Source organism: Megalops cyprinoides, chromosome 1 (genome assembly GCF_013368585.1).
Source record: "Megalops cyprinoides isolate fMegCyp1 chromosome 1, fMegCyp1.pri, whole genome shotgun sequence".
Classification (NCBI taxonomy): Eukaryota; Metazoa; Chordata; class Actinopteri; order Elopiformes; family Megalopidae; genus Megalops; species Megalops cyprinoides.
In genome coordinates this window covers 53,301,419-53,322,414 of record NC_050583.1, presented here as the reverse complement: position 1 = coordinate 53,322,414, position 20,996 = coordinate 53,301,419, and the positions used below count along the sequence as shown (strand labels likewise).

Here is a 20,996-nt window from a genome sequence, read left to right as displayed (position 1 = left end):
TCCAGGCCAGGGTTAGAGAAAGATTTTAGCTCAGACAAGAGGCACAGGCATTCACTTGGGCATAGGATTCTAAATACATTTAGTAGATCTCAATCAATGTTCAACTCAGTATTTATTGACCGGAGAGTATGTGGTTAGTAGCGAATAACCATTACGAGCAATGAGTGACAAGACTTGCACACCCTCCCCAAGTAGGAGGAAGCTTCTCGCATGTGCATTTATATATTTGGCCAGTAGGTGGTGGTGTTGCAATATGAACGTTTCAAGCAGGAGTTCTGACTTGAGTACTCATTCAGTGTCTGAAGTGGTTTAAATTTAACTTCACACATTCAGTTTGTGTATTAGTCCATATATGATTAATATTTGCTATTCAGAATTAGAAAGGAAACCTAGAACCATTATCATAGCCCATCAACTGAAACTTAAAAAAATAGTACAACCATTTCCAAAAAATAAACAAAAACACAGACAACTTTTAAAAAATGAAGGAAAGCAGACTGCTTATTCCCTATGTAGTATTTTATTTAATGTAAGGCTGTTCAAAAACAATGCTGTACAAAAGGGAAATCCCCTTTTTGAAATGTGAAACCAGGCCAAAATGATGAGACAGAACTGTATTGTGCTGCTTTTGCATCAGTGATTCTTCTCTGTTTTATAACTTAAAATAATTTAAATAAAAACACAGATTCCCTGTGGCATTTTTTTTTTCAGCAAATCGCTAATGGTTTCCCAATGAAACCGTTTCTATGGACAGGGATTGAGCGGGGACTGGTTCACATGAGTTTGGAATGGCTCTCCCACAGGAAAGAGTCATTCCTGAGCACTCTGGCCAGCTTCTGGTTGAAGGGGGAGTAGAATTCTCGCAGGATCTCCTTGGTGACCGGAAGCATGGGTCCCAGGTTCTTGTCAGCCGGCCTCCGCGTGTTGGATGCAGGGCTTTTGGTGATCTCCGCCTCCTTCTGATCTGTCAAAGGTCCTGGAGCCCCCCCAGAAAAAAGCACAGACAAATAAGCAAGCAAAAAACGGTATCCTTTCATTTTCTTGCTGTCGACAGCCTTGCACTGTGGCTGAGCTTTAAAAAAAAGCTTTTAATAAGGATAACATTTGTTCCAGTGCATCATCAAAGGCCTAGCTCCAAACCTCTCAACCTTTCCTGAAACTTTGATATGGTGAAACTTGCCGTCAACTGAATCGCGACTTGTGGAGCCATTTCCTGAATTAGTTCCACATGTAGAAAGTCCCCAAAAGTTCCAGCTCTGCAGCTGTAATGTCACACCTACTAGAGATGGCGTCCCTTTGAAGAAATGAAGCTTTGGGCAGTTGCTGCCCCCTTTGTGGCAGGGTCTGAACTGGCTCATGGCACAGCCGGCCAGCTCAGATCAGGTGTCAGCCTGACTCGGCCGCTGCTGAACTCGCACCTCACCCCTCTCTCGCAGCCAGTCTCCCCCAATTAGCCTCCAAATGCTTTAATGCAGACCGAGAGCAAAGCAGGGGGGGCGGGTGGCGGACATGACACCCGAAAACAGTGGAACATTTTCGCAGGTTTTGGACAGAGCTGTGCTCTGAAATGGGGCAGATATGCGTAGTCTAATAGTACATGCATCCCTGGTTACCAGCAGTTCAGCTTCACAAACAACAGAGAGAAGCAGAATGCTTGTTCTGATTGATCACACCAACGCGGTGCACACACACAATGCCACTGAATGTATGGTTTGAGTATGTTTTCCAGCTTGCTTCTCTGTGAGGGGGCATGGGACTTTAAGGCCAACTCTGTCAGGTTTAACCTTACATACCCAAGCTGAGGAAGTCGAAGACCTTGTGCATGGTGTACTTCCGGTTGGAGGCGTGGTCCTCCAGACGCAGGACCAAAATCTGGTCCCTGTGGAACACCGTCAGCCAATCCAGGAGGTACACAATGTAAAGCCCCACCTGCAGTCTGACCTGGGAAAACGGACACACAAAGACCGCGCGTCAGAGAGACTGTTCATTCTCAGCACGTTGCGCCATTTCAACCGTGCTGAAATTGTAACGGTTTGCTTTTTATTTTGTCATGTCTCTTTAAGAGTTCTTATAACGATGCTGTTTGTTAAAAGAGGGATACAAAACTATGTGGGATGTTGGGAAGTTGTACTTCCTCCCCTCAAGGGGGGACATTGCTTGTTCTTTTAAAGCCACATGTCCAACAAGAACTGTGACAGAAACCACCAAGTTTGCAATTCTACCAATTTCTTTATTAAACACTGAGGTGCACCGCCACTCCATGGATGTCTTGTTTTGTTTGATGTCTTAATGCCCACTTACAAGCTAGTGGAGTATGGTTTCCCCACTTGTCCTCACCTCATCGCCATTACTGGGGTGGTAGCAAGGGCTCCCTGGCTCGTAACAAAAAACTGTCACAAAGTCACCCAACAAGACAAAATGCAGGCAATATTGTAGCCCAATTTGAGAGGGGTTCGAGCGAACTGGCACATGGGCACTGCAGGAGAACGGACAGCTCTGAGCAGTGGGCTGTATCCATGGCGATGGATAGGGAGGCTGTGGTGTTGTCGTGGGGCGGGGGGGGGTGTGACTGCTGATTGGCTCAGCCTCAGACGGCAACTGCAGGATGTGCTTCAGCTCGGTCCTTGAGGTCAGCCAGCTCGACCGACGCGACCCCCGCCACACACAAACACACACGCCTCTGCGTTTGCGGCCATCAGGATGTATGACCGCGAGCTGTCCACACACAAAACAATGTCTGAACCCAGCCTGCCTAAGCGCATGTTCTGGTTTGCAGATTGGAACGCTGTAATTACCTGGGGTATTTGTTCACATAAAGAAAGGGGTATGAAGAAATGTTTGACCTTTTATTTTTTGCCACAGATTTTGGCATGTGGTAAATATTTCACAACAACTATACAGTCTGGTGTATTTTTAAGTGTGCTATGCTAGCTATGCTGTTATTGTGGCCTCTCTAAATGCTGTGCAAGTGTGTGTCTGGAAAATGAAAAAAAATGTATTGGAATGGTAGGACTGTGATATGACATGAACATACCCCCCTTTGGGCAAACCTTCCAGCTGATTCCAAGACATGTGCAGACATTGTTCTAGGACTGCAATTTTAATAACTTTAATCTCAGTCTTCTGATTTGCGCTATTTGAAAAGTTACTGAGAGAAAACTGAACAAGTACAAGGACCTTGTTTTAGAATCATAATTAAATGCTCTTTATCTCTTTTCAAATACAGATTGCTTGCCACTGGTTATTATATCAATCAAGCCAGATAACCACATTCCGCTGGTATGAAACTTCACAATGGAAAATTACAATGATGAATTGAGTATTTTTCTGTCTGAAATTTTTGTCTGACAAACTATCAATCCTTCTGTATCTTATGCAGCCGTGATTTTTTTTTTCACTTACTGTGTGGTATCTTGCACAGTCAAGGCAAATATGTGCAGTACAACAGATAATAACAATATACATTTATTCATTTGGCAGACACTTTTATCCAAAGCGACTTACATAGGTTACAGTTCTTTACAATACTATCCATTTATACAGCTGGATATTTACTGAGGCAATTCTGGGTTAAGTACCTTGCCCAAAGGTACAGCAGCAGTGTCCCAGTGGGGATCGAACTGATAACCTTTCGGTTACAAGTCCTGCTCCTTAACCACTATAATACACTGTCGCCCATATACAGAGTAGCATAGTGGTGAAGGAGCACAATTGCCTCAGAAAATATCCAGCTGTATAAAGGGATAATATTATGGAATAATAATATCGAAAAAAAAACTATAACCAATGTAACTTGCTCTGGATAAGAACTGCTAAATGCCAATAATGTAATGTAATAAAGGATCTCTAGGGCAGTAAATAAGTTCTAGACGATGAACCACTAAGCAGCAGGAGGAGGGAAAAACACAGAGTTCCCACAGAGAGGACAAATCTCCTACCATCTCGGGTGTGAGCCCGTCTGAAACAGTAGGAGGCTAGTGGTCGAGAGGGACCGGCGCGTCCCCTGCTCTCCTGCCGCCCCAGTGCACGCCAGGGCTTCCTGCCTGGCACTCAGTAGCCTCTCTCGGAGGGCCCGCGACCACAGAAAGCACTCCCTATCCCCTTGGAGCTGCCTGAGTGCTGCACTTTCCACCTTGGTCCAGAACGCAGTGTGAAATGGTTTTGGGGTTTTTTATGGTTTTGTGGTTTTTCATGTGCTGCCAGTTTACACACAGATCACTTTTTTTTCCTCAAGATGCACGGCGCTCTGTTGAAAGCCGATATCGTCCCCTGAAAGGAGCAGAATGGCCTCTCTCTCTCTTCCTCTCTGTGCTTCTGTTCCTGTCACTCTCTCTCTCTCGTTCCTTCTTTGCTCTCATTAATCTCGTTTTGTTTCTGCACCTGCGTATGTCACGGTTGCTGTACGAGGAACGCTGCGATAAGAGAGGCTCGTTTATGCGAGACAACCACCTCCAACCCCCCCCATGTCTCTCTCTCTCTCTCTCTCTCATGCACACACTCACAGGCATGGCATTGTTTAGGGTGGTGTTGTAGACACAGGAGCGCATGGAGAACTCTGCCAGGCACCCTTCGAACAGCTGCAGGGACTCGGACACCTTCTCATGGAAGTCCTCTGCTGACTTGTTGGCGATGCCGAAGTAGAGGTAGTCAGAGTACAACCTATGGGACAAAGAGCCACACACACAAGGCATCACATCACCAGCTTCAACGGGGACTGTTTCCAAAAACTTAACCATTAAGGACCCCACGACATCAGTGTTGTAAGACAACGTCACACTCCTACTTTACAAAACTCTTCATTCTGACTTTGGCTCAACATAAATTCATGAGGTGTATAAGATGAACTAGGAATATACATTTTATGTTTAGCAATGGCCAGTACCAGCAATGTTTTACTGGAAATATACTGTTTAACGTAAAAACTGATGCATACCTAATGCTGATACCTACACACTACATGTTTTGTACAGGTAAAGCAAAGTTTCCTTTTTGTTTAGAAACTTCCAGTTCAACACACACAGCTGAGTCAATTCTATTTGTTCATAAAATGATGTTTGCAAATGTTTTCTAAGCATGCTTTTGAAAGGATAATTATTAGCAACAAAATATATCTTATTAAGCCTTTAAAACTATTAAAGAAAAACATAGGGATCACCTGTTGTTCAAAAACAGTCAGTGAAAGCACTTTTGTAAAACACAAGCTACAGTATGAAAGTATTATAAAACTGTAAGTACCACTGATCTACGTGCACTGGGAATATAATGTAACATGTTGTCATGTGATGGACTCTCGACCAGAGCTCCAGGCTGGTGCTCTGTACCCCCAGTGACCTGAAGTGGGGCCCTGATGTCCCACCTCTCCACGGGGTCCCGCAGCATCACGATAAACCTGGCGTCTGGCTGGACGGCGTGGACGAAGTCCTGGATCAGGAATGGAGGCTCCGCTTCAGTGGCGTTGTCATAGAAATAGACCCAGGCGTTGTTGTCCCACATGGTGGACGCACTGGCCTCACCTGTCAATAAAACAAGCACAAGTTTTGACTCCTCCCACCAGACGATGTCACCAGGCACAGCTCTGAGCATACAGAACTCGAGTGCTGTATGAGTCTAATTATAAAGGAGCTGCGTCTATTTGCATAAGCCAATTGGGTTCAGAAGCAAAACACCGTGCGCCTCTGAAAATAAATCATCTCGTTTGAATCACAGGGGGAGCCAGCTTCCTTTGAAACTTTCGAAACTCCGTCTTTCAAGTTTGCATTTCTTACAACAGGGGCGACAGTCCTCGCTCAGTTTAACATCATCACCGCGGTCTTTTCAGAACTCGTCCTTGAGCGTCCGCGTTCGGTGTAATTAAACTCGCGGAACAAGTGGAAGTGGGAAGAAAAGTCGCTCAAATCTCAGTGGCCCGAGTTAAACAGCCAGCTCGGCAAAGGGCATTTAAAGAAAGGAGGAGGGAGAAAAAAAAAAAAGAGATCCTCTTTTAGGTTTTCAGACGAGTGCCTCTTTTCATTTAGGTGGCAGTCCATTCGACGAGGAGCCCCTGTGAATACCCAATGAGCTGCAGGGAAGTGCAATTAAAACAACGCTTCCTGCCAGCTGCCCCACCTCCTTACAGTAATATATCAGCGTCCAGCCTGGCCGTGACGTGCCTGCTCACCAGTGTCCTCTCTTCGCTGAGCTAATATAATGCAGCAGGCACTGCTCTTAATTACCTGCTATCATCACCAAAGTGCAGCGCGAGCCTTTATGGCCATGCTGCTGCGTGCCACCACTGTGGCGTCCGAATGCTTCAGCTGCATTTCCGTGATCGGCGCCACGCAGCAGGAGTTTAGCCAAAAGAAGCATGTGCAAAAAACAGTAAGGGCAGCAGCCAAAGAATTTCAATGGAATTACAGCTGTTCGGAAGAGTTTCCACAGGGAACACATTAAAATACCTTCATCATGGCTGTTCCCATGAACTAATTGGTGATGTCACTGCCCGAGCATGCCTGCGGTCATTGTCAGTTGTCGCTGGGGGGTCGACGACGGAAAGCCAGCCTCCAGTCCGTGCCCCCGCTGGTTAAACGGGCCCCGCTCTCTCAGCCCCTGGGTGGTTCAGAGCAGCTATTAAACCAGACTCTGGTTCCCTCCTTATCGGATGGATTATTCCTTTTAAGAAGGGGAGCGACCGGGCAGCATGCTAATCTATGTTCAGCGGCGCAAATGGCCCCTGATGCATGAAGAAAGCATTGTTGGACTCCTATCGGTTTTTCATTAGTGTGTCCTTTTAAGCACCATGTAGGGAGGACAGGGACAGGGGGAGAGGGGGTGAGGCAGATGGAGAAAGATAGGAGGGCGATCAAGATGGAAGGAAGGAGGGAAGGAAGGAAGGAAGGGAGAGTTGTGAGAATTTCATTTACATGCGTCTCCACCCCAAGCCTAATAGGATTATCGCCAGACTATAACAATTATTCCAAATCTGCGCGTGTTTCCTTTAATCCCCCGGAATCGTACGCTACAGCTAAACCAAGGCCTCCTGCAATCCCAGGGCCGCCAGCGTCGCTCTGTTGTGCTAACTGGTAACCGGGTGTAACGTCACAGTCAATTTACCGTGTTACTGACATGCAATCAGAATGTTGACTGTTCCTAAATACTGCATGTGCGAGTGCTGAGATTGTGAACCGCTTGGCGGGGGGAAGATTCAATTCTAATGACGTAATTTACTAGCTGACCTGAGGGGAAATGGAGGGTTGCAGAGAGCAGGAATCACTGTGAAAAATAAGGTACTGAACACAGAGAACCATATGGGTCTGTATCAGCTCTGCTCCAACCACCTGCGTCAAAGATGCTGTGGCTTAGATGGTTGATGTGCCTGTCTAGTAAACAGGTACAAATCCCAGTGGTGTCTTCCTTATTTCTTCGGGTCAGCAGTGGGCATAGTGGTAAGGAGCAATGCTTGTAACCTTAAGGTTACTGATTCAATTCCCTGCTGGGATGCTGTTGTTGTACCCTTGGGCAAGGTACTTAACCCACAACTGCCTCAGTAAATATCCAGCTTTATAAAGGGATAATATGTGAAAACTGTAATCTATGTTATAGTCGTTCTGGATAACAGTGTCTGCTAAATGACAACAATGTAATGTAATGTGTCCTGCTAGGCTTCACGTCTCTGGGCTTTCCCACAATGATACACAGAGGAAAGGCTTGTGCCCTGTGGGCTCCAGACGATAAGCACGGAACATACAGCAACTTATGTTCTTACATTCCTTACACGCTTCAGCATAATATGTAAGCTTTGCGAATGCTACATACTAATTATCCTTTTCACTTTTTTTTTCACAGGGGACTAAGAAGGTGACACAACAAATAGGGTAGGTTTAACTAGCTAATCTAAAGTTGAAATCTGTTTTCTCAAAAGGGAGAGGTATTTAGTGTAGTTTCTTACTTGTGGTCTTTTAAACAGTTAATTATAATACAGGCATCTCATTGGTATGTGCATCTTTTTAGAATAGGGCCAGATTTAATGACACACTACATTTTGTTCTAATAATGCCTGCAAGGTGTACGCACATCGAAAAAGGTGACATGAATTATTAGGACCAATTACAGCATAACCTGCAATGCAGGTCCAAAGACATGATTATGAATGGAAGCTTCTCTTTGAACCCTCCGGCTGTTCCAGGCCGGTGCCCACTGCAATCCCCAAGCACTGCTGCAGTTCAGGCTGTCACCAGTCTTGCTACTCTACCTGCCTCTGGAATAAGATAAAATACTGCTTTTTTTCCCCTCTCACGAGGGATGTAGTTTGAGGTCACTTTCAGTTAGGAGCTGGAAACCGTCTGCTCCTCCTCTCCTGTCCTGCGCAGAGACGTCGTGGCGGTGACTTTGCGATTTCCTGACAGCCGTACCACATGACTTTTTAACAACCAGTCAAAACTGTCCTTGGACATTACCGTCTCCACTGGTACCCTCTCCTGACTCTTGACAGGTTGGGAGGGGCGGGGCACTTGGAAACAATGCTCAAGGGCATCAGAAATGAGTGTTTGCTTTTGTACTAGGCTTTCCCTGCATTTGTGATTCTTTAAGCGTAACCAAGGTACACTCAGGACACAATACTATGTTACTGACTATATGAAACAACTTTTAAAGGATGCCGATATGAAATAAATATGAGACAATAACAAAATATGACATAAATATGAGAGAAAACCTTTTTTTATTTAAGACCTTATTATTGAATCTATATTATTACTGAAAACATTACATTTTTGTCTTTTATCAGATGCTCTTATCCAGAGTGACTTACATAGGTTACAGTTTTGACATTTTGCCCATTTATACAGCTAGATATATACGGAGGCAATTCTGGATTAAGTACCCTGCCCAAGGGTACAGCAGCGGTGCCCCTGGGGGGATCAATCCAGCAACGTTTTGGTTACGAGCCCTGTTCCTTACCACTATGCTACACTGTTACCCAAAATCTTCCATTAACACAGGCAAGAGGACATGGGGTCATTCCTGAAAGAACACAGAGGCATGATTAGCACTATATTAGTAAAAGCTTCCAGCACTTTTCTGCTGAAGAGCTTACCTCTTCCACCAGTCAGTCAGCCAACAAGTTGTTCCTGCCAAGGCTGTCAAAAAACGAAGCAAGAGAAAAAAAAGAGAGGCACGGTGGTTACCTATGATAATGTTGTGCTTGCCGGAGCCTCCAGATGAGTTTCTCTGCAGGTGCTCGTGGATCTGGTACGCGGCTGGATCAAAGAGATCCAGGTAATCCTCCACTGGGTAGCGGTCATGGAAGCCCTCGCTCAGCCTGATGATACCTGCAGTGGGGGGAGAAGTGGGGGGCACTGGTAAACAACACGAGGTGGGGGTGGTCTGCGCTTCTGTCGTTGACTGAGGGGGGTTTCCTTTACATCCCTCTGAAGTTTAGATATGGGGGGCGGGGGGTAGCCAGATGAAGAGATGAAAGCTTGGCTCCACTTACAACAATTACACAACTGCCCTTTTTAATCATCACTGAACTGAGACGCCGCTTCTGCCCTATGGTCCACGCAGCTTTTGATGCAATCGCATGATAATACGGCTGTAATTGCAGGTGTCCTTCTCCCCCTCGAGATTAGTGGCTGAACCGAAGCCTAGGATGTAAAGAGAGAGCTGCTTTGATTTGGCCTCAGGTGAGACCGCCACTGTTTGTCCTTCAGGATCTATAAACACACGGTAAATGAGGACAAACAAGTGATGCAGAGCCTCACAAAACCTGATACTTGGAGAAGTAATCCCACGTGGGACGTGGAGATGTGGCATGGGACTGCAGTCGGCCACGTGTAATTCTGGGATGCAGGAGTTCTGTTCCACTTACGGAGGAGTGTTACCACATGCAAAAACGGGTGTACACCCCTCCAAATAAGACACATGCCTTGAAATTACAACCAAACTGTGTCTCAAATTGCATAGTGTAAAGTTGTGCATTTGTAGTGTCAAGTTTTATCCCTCGTTTTTATTTTTTAAATAGACAAGAAAATTTACAAAGAAATGAGAGCATATTACATTATTGTCATTTAGCAGGTGCTTTTATCCAGATCAACTTACATACAATACAGTTTTTACCTGTTATCCATTTATACAGGTGGATATTTCCTGAGGTAGTTCTGGGTTAAGTACCTTATCCACCGATCTAACAGCAATGCCCCAGCAGAGACTCAAACCAGCAACCTTTGGGTTAAGAGGGCTGCTCCTTACCACTATGCTATACTGACACATATAACCGGCACAATGAATTCATACATTTAGATCTTACCAATTTAGACAATTTAGAGTCAGAGTGTACGCAGTGATAATCGCATGATAAAACTGAAATAGCAAAAGCCGCAAAAGCCAAAAAGTTATTTGCAGACTTGCTCAGAAAAGAGTCCTGAGCCGCGAGAGTGTGATTACCGCAGAGGAAAAGGGGAGACATCACCAACTCCAGTAACTGTGTATCATAAGAACACATCTTTCCAACCAAAACTGCACTCTCAACTGCATGCATGTCCAAAAACAAGAATTACATTCCTATATTTACTTTGCTATTTTATGTTTTATTCTTACTGTGACCGCACTGGTTCATAGCAAACAAAGTCCACAAATATAAAGCAAGTACATTGTGTTTCAGCAGGTCAGGGTGGGGGCTAGGAATGAAAGCACTGATTATGTTTGTGAAGTGCTGGTAGTTTCCTTGAAAGAGACACAGGATGAAAAGATAGGTATGACTGAGCTGCAGAAGAACAGAGTGTCCTGTGCAGGAATTCAGTCCTTAGGACCGCATCTCCTCTATTCCTGAGCAGGCAAAAGAGGACGCTAAGCAACAATGCAAATACAGCGGGATAAAACATTTAGTATGCGACACGATAGGCTATTTATATACTTATTTTTCCACATACTTACTTGAATATGTATTTTTATGCCGGCAAAGCAGAAATCAAACTTTTGAAATAGAAGCTGCTCCAATAAGAATCTGCTTGCCTAATGGCCCCCCTATTGGGCTTTCATAAAACATGTAATATGTTGTGTGCATAAGCAGCACGAACAGTGTGCCGTGATCGCTTTCACAGTCTTAGATTTCAAATCACCTGCTGTGACAACTGCTTCTTTCTTAGAACACGCACAAAATCAACATCCGTTCAAATTCTAAAGCGCTTTGCTTTGAATGTTGAGCAAGACACTGTATTCCTGTTAAGACAGCACTTGAATAACAGCTACACTTTCAGGTTTTCTTAAAGTGTGATGTTGTTGCTAACTTGATGCATGTTATTTTTGCTGCGCTTGCTGTAGTTCCACGTCTCCGAGAGCCATAGAGCCACGCAGTCTAAACACAACACGTACGTGTGAAAACAGCTTTACGGGGACAACAGCCGCGAAAGTTGCAGAGTCCAAGTCTAATAAAACGGCAGCAGGAAAAAAAAGAAAAACGGCGTGAAGACTAAACCACAACCGAGGAGCCAGATCGGGTGGACCTCCCAGGTGTATTCCTTTCTTCTCCTGGGGTCTCCCACCCGTTTTCTGCACAGAGACCGACTACAAAACAGATCCCGCTCATATCTACGTAGCCTGCTCAATTATTCATGAATTTAATTGTTTCCTTATTTCAGACGAAGCAAGATACACATTCTATAAATAGAAAAGTCTCACAGGCAGATAAACATGCATATTTTCCCTGTTTTGTTTACGGTGCAATTGACAAAGGAATATAAAAGTAAATCATTAGTCGAAAAACTCTCACACCGCTTGATGCTTAGTAATGTTTGTGTGTGAGTGACTGTACTCTCTAAGAAATATCATATACACGGGATGTGCCCGCTACTGTCATTCACAAAGCACTTAAAAATACACCACATTAAGAAAGAGATAGGCCTCCCTTACTAAGATAGGCTCGTGTTTTGTCCATGATATGAGTTGTTCCCATATTCTCGGATAAATAATTTCATGAGGGAAAATGTAGACCTAAGAAGAAACATATATTCGACCATTTTAGTTCTATCGAAAGAGCCTAAGGTCATGCGCCTTTACATACTGCATTGTTAAAGCACCTTAAAATAAATCAATGTTGAAGTGCTGCATCCTAAAGTGTTTTTTTTGTTTGTTTGTTTGTTTTCCTCAAAGTAAACTAAGCAAACTTTGCACTTAATTTAATGTTATGCATTCTTCATATTACGATAATCTCGTGTGTCTGGAGAAAACACTGCAAGTTTACCAATAGACATTTCGACTTCAAAAGAACAAAAACATTGTCTCAGTCTCGGCCACAACCAGATCGCGTTTCCTCTTTCAGGCTAGAGATTACGCGCTTATTTTAGAATCCCACCTCTGAGACCTCAAGCGTGAGATCGCACGCTAGTCTCACCACTGAGCCGTGCGCATTCTCTGTGGAATTCGCTGTGACTTCCGTGGCAACTTTCAGCATTTCAGCACCACACAGGCGCTTTATGAGAAATAAGCTGACGCCCGCGAAAATGTCCCACATCCCAAAAACTGTGTCGGTCATAGAAGTAATCACTGTGTTTACGACTTCCAGTAAAGTGCACTCTGACACCAAATACTACCTTGCATCACTGAGCAAGTAATGAAACAGTTTTATTCGGTGAAACGCACTCCATAAAAAATTAACAAAGCACCGGACAAGAGGCTTCATATTGTAGTAATAGCCCACTCCAGTGTGTGGGACTTCACTGCAGTCATAACAGCGCTCATACGAATCAAGAGTTTGAGTTGCTGGAGGTTACAAAACAATTTCATAGAAAAATGATTATTCAGCAAACATTAATACAAGAACATCGCCTTCAGGCAATTTGTTTTTAAAGCCCTTTAATTGAACCAATTTTGAAATGAATGCATTTAATGACTCTGTCTTAGAGTGCTCCGGTTGCTGGTTGTTTCCTTTTGGGAGAAATAAAAAGTACCGTCTTTGTTTTTAAACTCAAAACTCAAGGTATAAACGAATGGCAACCAGAAGGAAAAATAACTTAATGGACAGAAAATGCATACACCAGGTTGACATTTACGTCCACTTACAGAAAAAAAAACCTTTCTGTCACGACGAAACAAAATCATGAATAAATCACGGAAGTTTTAGTTTAAAGCGCCCTAGACTAGATTTGCAATCCACTATCAACGCAGTGTGGCGAACGATGATACGGCTTCAAAGCCCGTGCTGGCTGTCTCAACTAGTTTTTGCTACAAAGTATGTTGAACAAATGAAAATGCCAACGCTTGTGATACAAAGCCAATCTGCCCTTGCAACCTCATAGCTGCACTAAATGTTAACGGCCCACGTTATCACACGTGGCAACTATGTAGCGCAGCCGTACTGTAACGACAGAAGTTCAAAACGTTGCATAATGCAGGCCGTTTCATTTTTAATACCACCGATGCCAAGATAGTCTTGATAGTCTTGTCTAGCAATTTGACGTTCATAACTATGCTGCAAACCGCACTTTTATACTTTTTGCCCAAGCAGTGGAATTTAGTGTCTAGCTGTCATAATAAAGGGAAAATTAAAGGTATTATTATGTTTAATCATCCCATTTTTGGATCTATTATCTTATATCTTGTCTTCTTTGCATAGACTGACAACACAAGGCTGCCATAGTTATGTTATCAAAGATTAAAAGAAAAATCATTTCCAATGAAATATGCCTTATTTTATAACAGTGGTGACAATTCAAAGCTGAGGAAAATACTTGAACCCCTCTATTATCGCATGATACAGCTTATCGCATTTAAAATGATAAACCATGTGAAGGCATAATTATGGTTTTGCTACTTAAAGATAAATGTAGGGTTTTCCACTTTTGCTTTAGATTTAGAAATAAAAGCATGGCATTATAATCGACCTTTGCACTGAGATGCAAAATGTAGTGTTTGTGTTAGCTGCTAAAGAGAAGCACAGGCATTTCGCTGTGTTTGGCCCACGACGATCAACAGTAGCCTACTGATTAACCGTATGTTTGCTTTATCGGCAGGCTTACGCTGACCAGTAGAGAACAAACAAACAACTTAGGAGCACAAGAAGCTGTAAATATCAGTACTCCATGGGGGCAAAGTGAATCACACATTATCGTTATCGTTGTGCGCGTATGGTCTAATACCCGTATGGCCCTCGCATTCTCTGATTGGCCAGCGAAACCAAGACCCCTCCTGAGACCGGGGCTGGGAAAGGAGAGCCGCTGTCCCCAAACAGACGGCGAAGAATGAATTCTGTGTTCAGTGCTAGACATGTGTAGCAAGACATGTGTGAATCCAAACCCCTGGTGCCTCCATGAGTAAAGTGTGTCAGGCGTGACACTGAACAATCACATTCACAGTAACACGAAAAACAGCCTTTGCGTGTCATGCTCGTATAATCATCAAGCCGCATTAATGCAGCGGCTTGCACATTTTGTCCTTGTTTGTTTTCAGGTGAAGGTGCAAACTTCAGCAGTTCATCTTCTGAAAAATGGATGACGCTTGATTCCCATTATTGAACTTAGTAATAAATGCAGATACACTTTCACTTTCATTATTAGACTGAGTTTTGAATCCATGGACGTTGCAAACTTTTCCCTCCCACTCCCAATAACTTTGAGCATTTTGTACCAAGGATGGAAGTAAAATTATGATTTTGAGGTCAGCTGTTCCTTTGAGTTCTGCCTGCTTCTTTGAGAAAACCCAAAAAAACCTCATTTATTGCAGATTTAAAGGTTAAGCAAATGTCCAGTAGATTAGCTCAAGGATGAGGCCCCACTGAACTTCCCCAGAACAGGGCTGTCTCATTATTCTTCTGTAGGCTTGAGGCAACTTTTACAGTTTTGTTAACTCCAAGGCAACATTTAACTGCCTTTTCAGTACACAACGCACAAGTGCCCAACACATGTAACTAAAACTTAAATATACAAAAGGGGAACAGTGTCCCAGACAACAATTTCAACATGAGAAAAAATTCATAGAGATCACAAAGTTGAACTCTTGCACCATAGTTCTGTAGTGAAAAAAAAAACAAAGATCTTAACTTACCAAACCTTTTCCTGGTCCACCAGTGGGGCTCTTTGAATGTGGTGAACCTCACGTCCGGGTGTAACCTCAGTCTGTCATAAAGGTCAGTGGTGCCGCATTTGGGCTGACCTATGATGTAGAAGAAGGGCAGGCACCGCATGCGGTAGTACTTGTTCCCGCGGCGATGCAAATGTTCCCTGAAAGCGTTCCGCAGGTGGTCAAACGCAGTTCGGAAACGCTTGGAGTAGCGTGCGTACAAGTTGGCGCCGTAGGGATCGGCTGTGATATTCCCAGAGTGCTCCTCGTACCAGCACGGGTTCTTAACGTTCGGCAGGAATTTGCGTGGGATAACAGAAAACAGCTGCAGAGCGAATGGATAACATGTTATAAGGAGTCAGATAGCTGTAATGGATAGAATTTTATAAGTCAGATAGTTGTTATGTATACCATTTTATAAGTCAGATGGTTAAAGTGGATTACATTCACATTTATTTATTCAAAGCTTTTATCCAAAGCGACTTACAAGTGAGGCAGGGTACAACACAAGCAAAAAACCATAAGGAGTCAGGATACCATGTTATGAGTAAGATAGCTATGACAGCTCCATTCATGACATGGTGTAAAATACGGTGTCTACCAGATTACCTAAAATTATCTGAACACTCTACAACTATTCTCTGATAAAACAAACCCCCCGGGAGTCTTTGGTTGGACTTACACTACAATGCTTGTTGTGTGCTTGGCACATCTGACACCATGCGCATCAATATCAAATGTATATTAACATTTTGATCTTGAGTGAGAGGTAAACCGTCAGAAATAGTTGTTAAATACCCGTTATTTTCGATTTTAACTACAGGTCATTTTTAACCCTAGATGCACTTTTATTGTGTTATCTCAGGGGTACAGTGGTACAATGGTGGTACAATTACACAGAGGTACAAGGGTGGCTGAAACAGGAAAGGTCTAAGATTTAAAAACCTTTATTTTCAAAATGGATAACTAGTACCAAATTTGACTTTGGATTTGGTTAGAGTATTGAAACAGCGAAGGCATCAGTGCAGTTTTGGGTTAAGTTTTGGGTTATGTTAAGTACATAGCTCTCTTCATCAGTCTGCATTAATATCAGGATCAACTATTTAGCTGAGACAGACTGCAGGCTGAATGTTGTCATGAATGTTGATTACGAGTGATCCAAGTGAACACGTCAGTTTTTTTTTTAATGAAATGTTAATTCAGACACCAGCAACCCCATACTCACATGCGGCTCACTGTGGACCAGGTCCTTAAGGTCCGGAATCTGTCTGGAGCTGAACTCCACCTTGGAGGCGATGGTTTTCACCACCAGCTTAATGTTGGCGTAGTCCTTGGCCGAGGAAAGGTTGAAGGGGAAGGGCGCGGTGTTGACCAGGGTGGTGAAGTGGTATGGGGAAGGGGTCAGCAGGAGGCCCTTCTTGTCCCCTGTCAGCACGTAGGAGGCCATGACCAGGAACATCACTGTCAGCCCCAGGAAGAAGCCGTAGAGCTTGACCTTCCGGAAGCAGGCCAGGGCACTGAACCTGCGCTGGGGGTCCCTCTTCGCCTCCAGCACAGCGAACAGGTTCATGGGGCTGTCCTCCACCTGCAGAAGGAGGGGCCTCTCCCTCAGCAGGCTGAACTTGTAGTCCGTCTGGGTCATGCTGCCGTGGGCGGAGGGGTCGGCCAGCCCAGGCTCTCAGAGTCGGCGTGGGTGGGAGGCTGGTGGAAGTGTGCCAGGTCCCTCATCCATTCTGGGTCCTCAGGGGCGAGGGGGGCTGGGGTGTCTTATCAAGGGCACACCTAACAGTCTTCAGTCTCCCTGTAAAGAACAAGAGTTAATGTGAGTTGAAGAGGAGCAGAAGAAAAGGGCTTGCATTTTTTTTTTTTTTCCAAGGAAAACACTTGGAGCAGACATACGGTATGAACAGGCTGACAATCACAGCTTCTACGTCTTTCTGAAGCATTGATACTTTTCCCACTCTATCAAATGCAGGCACTCAGTCGGGCTGAACCGAAACACAGGGCCAAAACCATTTTCCAAGAGCACTCGACTGGAAACAAGGCTACACTGATGAAATCATCTCTAACGTATAAAAGAAAGAAAACATAAAGATTATCCCATTCAGGGAGAAGCTGCTGGAGAAACATCTCAAATGCTCAGCCTGTGAAGTTACCTCGATGTAGACACCACCAGCTGTCATCTTATAGGAGTGAAAAATCTGTCCTTTAAAGATGTACATTTGCAGTTGCGTAGCTCAACTCATCTCAGCGCAAACGTAGAATGAGTCACCCACGGCTGAACTGAGCCGCAGGCCCCTGTGACACCAAACAGGAGACGCATTTCGGATGTTGGTCACATCCTGTGAAAACGCTACCTTGCAGATTTACTGAAAACTGCTGAAAATGAGGGCAGCCATCGATGGGACTGGTGGTATCACATTTCAGTCACTTTCTGCTTATATTTAAAAGCCCCAAAAAGAGCCAGTAAGAGTCACTCAGCTGTAGAATATGTACCCTGTTCCCCAGAAAATCCTCATGAGATTTCAATATTGCTTTAACAAACAGAACACTCCGCCCTGAAAGGGTAAGCAATCAAATCAAAGCCACAAAAGTGAATGCTAAGGTAATGTACAATACCAGTTAAAAGTTTGGACACACCTACTCATGGAAGGGTTTTTCTTTATTTTTACTGTTTTCTACAATAGTAAAGACATCAAATTATGAAATAACACAAGTGGAACTTTGTATTGACCAAAAAGTGTTAAACAGATCAAAACTATGTTGTATTTTAGATTCTTCAAAGTAGCAAAAAATATTTTTTAAAATCAAAATTTGTTTTGGAAAGAAATTCATACGTAAGCATCAACTCCACTATTTACATTTGTCTACGAAAAACATTTCAAGCATTTAAGCATATGTCTATATCAAAATGTCTTTGAATGCATGTTTCTCATTATCTTAATCAGGTATGTCCAAACGTCTGGCTGGTACTGTACATCACTGTGCTTAAATCTAAAATGGATTTGCATGAATCACAATGGTGATGAAAAGAGAGGGGATAGCAAGACAGAGGTTGACATCAAAGCATCACAAATAAACTTCACACTTTTAATGAGTTACCAGCTTCACCCTATGAAACCCGCCCTTGGCTTCAAACGTCAGGACAGCGTTTAAAATGTAATCCATTAGTGGCAGGAGAGTGGCAGCACACGGGTCATTAAGAGCAGAGAGAAAGCAGCTGCTAGCAGTGATACATGTGGCCAGAGCGGGTCTCCACCAGGGCATCATCAACAACAAGGCGGATTTCATAAAACTTTCCGCTCAGCTTATTCAAAGCCCTTCGCTGTCTGTAACCTGCCAGCCCTGCATTAGAGCCGGTCCATTGCTTTCCAGTCCTTTTCATGATTCGGGCACTATACCAGTCTAGTGTACGGAAACCCTCGGGACTAATTTCACCAAAGTACGACATGTACTGAATCGTCATGTCTGATTTTCATTACCCTTATTTATAATTGAAAACGATAACACAGTAATTCAGTATCTTATGTAATTTTTTTTTTTTGCTTCCATGTATGAACGGTTTTAGAGAGTTTTGTCGTTCACTTCAGTTACCGTGTCTATTCCAAGCCGTGACCACGCCAGTGCACACGCTCAGAATTCTGGGAAGAACACATGAAGTGATTCATTTAGATGTTATGTTGCAGTTGAGTTGCGTGCATAGGGTTAAACTCCCCCCCCCCCAACTCTCCAAGCCCCTCGAGTTGGTTCTACCAGTGTAGTGTACAGAAACCAATGGGACTGTTCTCTCCAAAGTACAACATGTACTCAAGTGTCATGTCTGATTTTCACTTCCCTTATTTGTAATTGAACATGATAACACTATAATTCAATATCTTGTGTAATTTTTTTTTTTTTTGTATCCATGTATGAATGGTTTTAAAAAGTTTGCCATTCGAATACAGCATCTTTCCAAGCCGAGAACACGCCATTGCACACACACAGAATTCTGCGAGGAACACACAGATTCAGATAGATGTTATGTTGAAGTTGAGTTGTGCGTGCAGGGTTAAACTATCCCTGCACCCCTGCCAGACCCCCGCAAGTTGGCTCCTTCTCCTGAGTTTTAATCCCTGATTAAACAGCACTCCCAACTATTCCACTCCAGAATCGCAATGTGGAGGGTCCGATAAGGACTGCCGCTTTCAGCCAGCGAGGTACCATGCTGCATTTCTGATCCAACCTCCCAGGGATGGGAAGAGGGGATACAGCAGCGATCAGGTGTTTGGGGGGGTGAGGGGATTATATTATCTGAGAGAGGCATTCCACGGTGACCCACTGTATCGCTCAGCCAGGCTTCACCGACAATGGGACAGTCTTCTGCCTAGGAGAAATTACCGGAGCTTTCAGCAACAACACAGCCCAGATTCAAATTTCTCTACCCTCTCGGGCTCATTCACCTGCTACTGTCTTTTGGGCACAGACTGCCTGCCTTGCATCATAATGCAGTCCCCCCACCCCCGGACTGGAGATATTAACAAAGGGCATAAGGCATAGTAAACTGAAAATACCGTTAAGCAATGGCACCAAGCTCATTTCACCTCTGCTGAACAGTCTCTGGTCTGCTCATAAAGTGTGTGCACTGATCTGAAAGACTGTATGATGTGAGTCACCACACGTTTGTTCATTTCTCAATATTCACCCCTCACATCACCCCCCCAAAGTAGGGGAAACAGGCTAACAGGGGGGCTTGTGTCCACCCACGTAAAGCAATTTTCCAACTGCAGGGGCCTCGGCTGCCCAAAAGCCGCGCCTAAGTATGATTAGAGCAGTGATAGCCCTCTGGACCGACACCAGACTCTCAACGCAGTGAAACTGACACTAGACCCGAGGAGGGCCTTGACTTCAAACAGCCTCCCAAAACCGGAGCCGGACCTTAAACTGCTGTTGGATGAGATTACGAATCTCGCAGCTCACGGGCCTCTGCTGTGCGATTTGCTGAGATGCAAATATACAGGGTTGTCAGAATTCATTTTGGAACAGTGCTGGGGAAAGCAGAGTAAATGTGTTTGCTGGTTCGTTGCGGGGCTATCAAATTTGCATCACTGTAACTAGTCAGTCTGAGAGCTATTATCGCAGAGGTTGTTCCCGATACGGAAACACAGTCATGGCAATCATAGACGAATTTCCACAGGTGGTTTCATATCCCTGCTAAGCTGTATTTGAATGAGACATTAGGTGTGTGTGTGTGTTTGCACAGAAAGGCAGCCATTCATTTCACAGTTCCTTGGAAAGGAGCATGGGAACAAACATGAATTGCGCAACACCTCTAGCAAGTAATAACGCATGTGACATATTACTCACTTTTTGAAGCTTATGATCGAGAAATGCCCTATTCATAACCATATTCCTGCATGAACATGCACCCCCATACTGCTGGGAAGACATCCTTTTCAGAATGTAATTTATTTTCTGGCACTTAATGACTCATTGGAGATACCTTTCATCGACTTAGCATGTCATTCTGTATCCAGAGCTGAGGCAGTCTGTTTGTTGTTGTTTAACTTTTAAATCAGTCGCAGCTTTTTTTTTTTCTTTCTCAGAGAGGTTAATAATGACTGAAAGCTTATAAAAAACAAAGGTGCCTACTGGATAACTAACGAGAGTGTTGAGTGATGAATGCTCTCTAAATAAGGACAAAATTAGTGGTGACAGTCAATGTAACTTTCTCTGCAGCAGTATGAGATCTAATCTGGTTGTAGAAGTGCCAAAAGGCCAACCCCTGATTGTTGCTTAGAATAAAGCAATGAAATCTACTCATTGATGACTCTGGTAAAACCAAACCTGCTAGCTACTAATCAAGCCTTAGTTGAATTGTGCTTTAAAAAAACGTTTTGTTGGCCTTCTGCATTGCAATTATTCAGACCTGAAAAAATGCAGCACAAGGGGCAGTTTCATGAAGTTATTTTAGCTAAATGGGTCCAGGTCCT

General features: G+C 43.9%; 1 protein-coding gene across 4 annotated transcripts in view; it reads right to left on the bottom strand.

Annotated features, from left to right (window-relative positions):
• Window positions 1-513: 513 nt before the first annotated feature.
• LOC118783361 (carbohydrate sulfotransferase 15-like) overlaps window positions 514-20,996 on the bottom strand; it is a 44,242-nt gene continuing 23,759 nt past the window's right edge. For 3 of the 4 annotated variants that reach the window (XM_036537192.1, XM_036537210.1, XM_036537220.1), the window contains exons 2-8: window positions 16,253-16,828; window positions 15,013-15,352; window positions 9,162-9,305; window positions 5,357-5,513; window positions 4,503-4,659; window positions 1,794-1,941; window positions 514-976 (exon numbers count right to left, since the gene is read on the bottom strand). In XM_036537192.1, coding sequence (XP_036393085.1) covers window positions 774-976; window positions 1,794-1,941; window positions 4,503-4,659; window positions 5,357-5,513; window positions 9,162-9,305; window positions 15,013-15,352; window positions 16,253-16,669 — 1,566 coding nt within the window. In that variant the 5' untranslated portion in view covers window positions 16,670-16,828 and the 3' untranslated portion in view covers window positions 514-773. Of the gene's footprint in view, window positions 977-1,793; window positions 1,942-4,502; window positions 4,660-5,356; window positions 5,514-9,161; window positions 9,306-15,012; window positions 15,353-16,252; window positions 16,829-17,183; window positions 17,269-20,996 lie in introns of those variants that run through there. The other variant, XM_036537201.1, reaches the window with a different exon arrangement.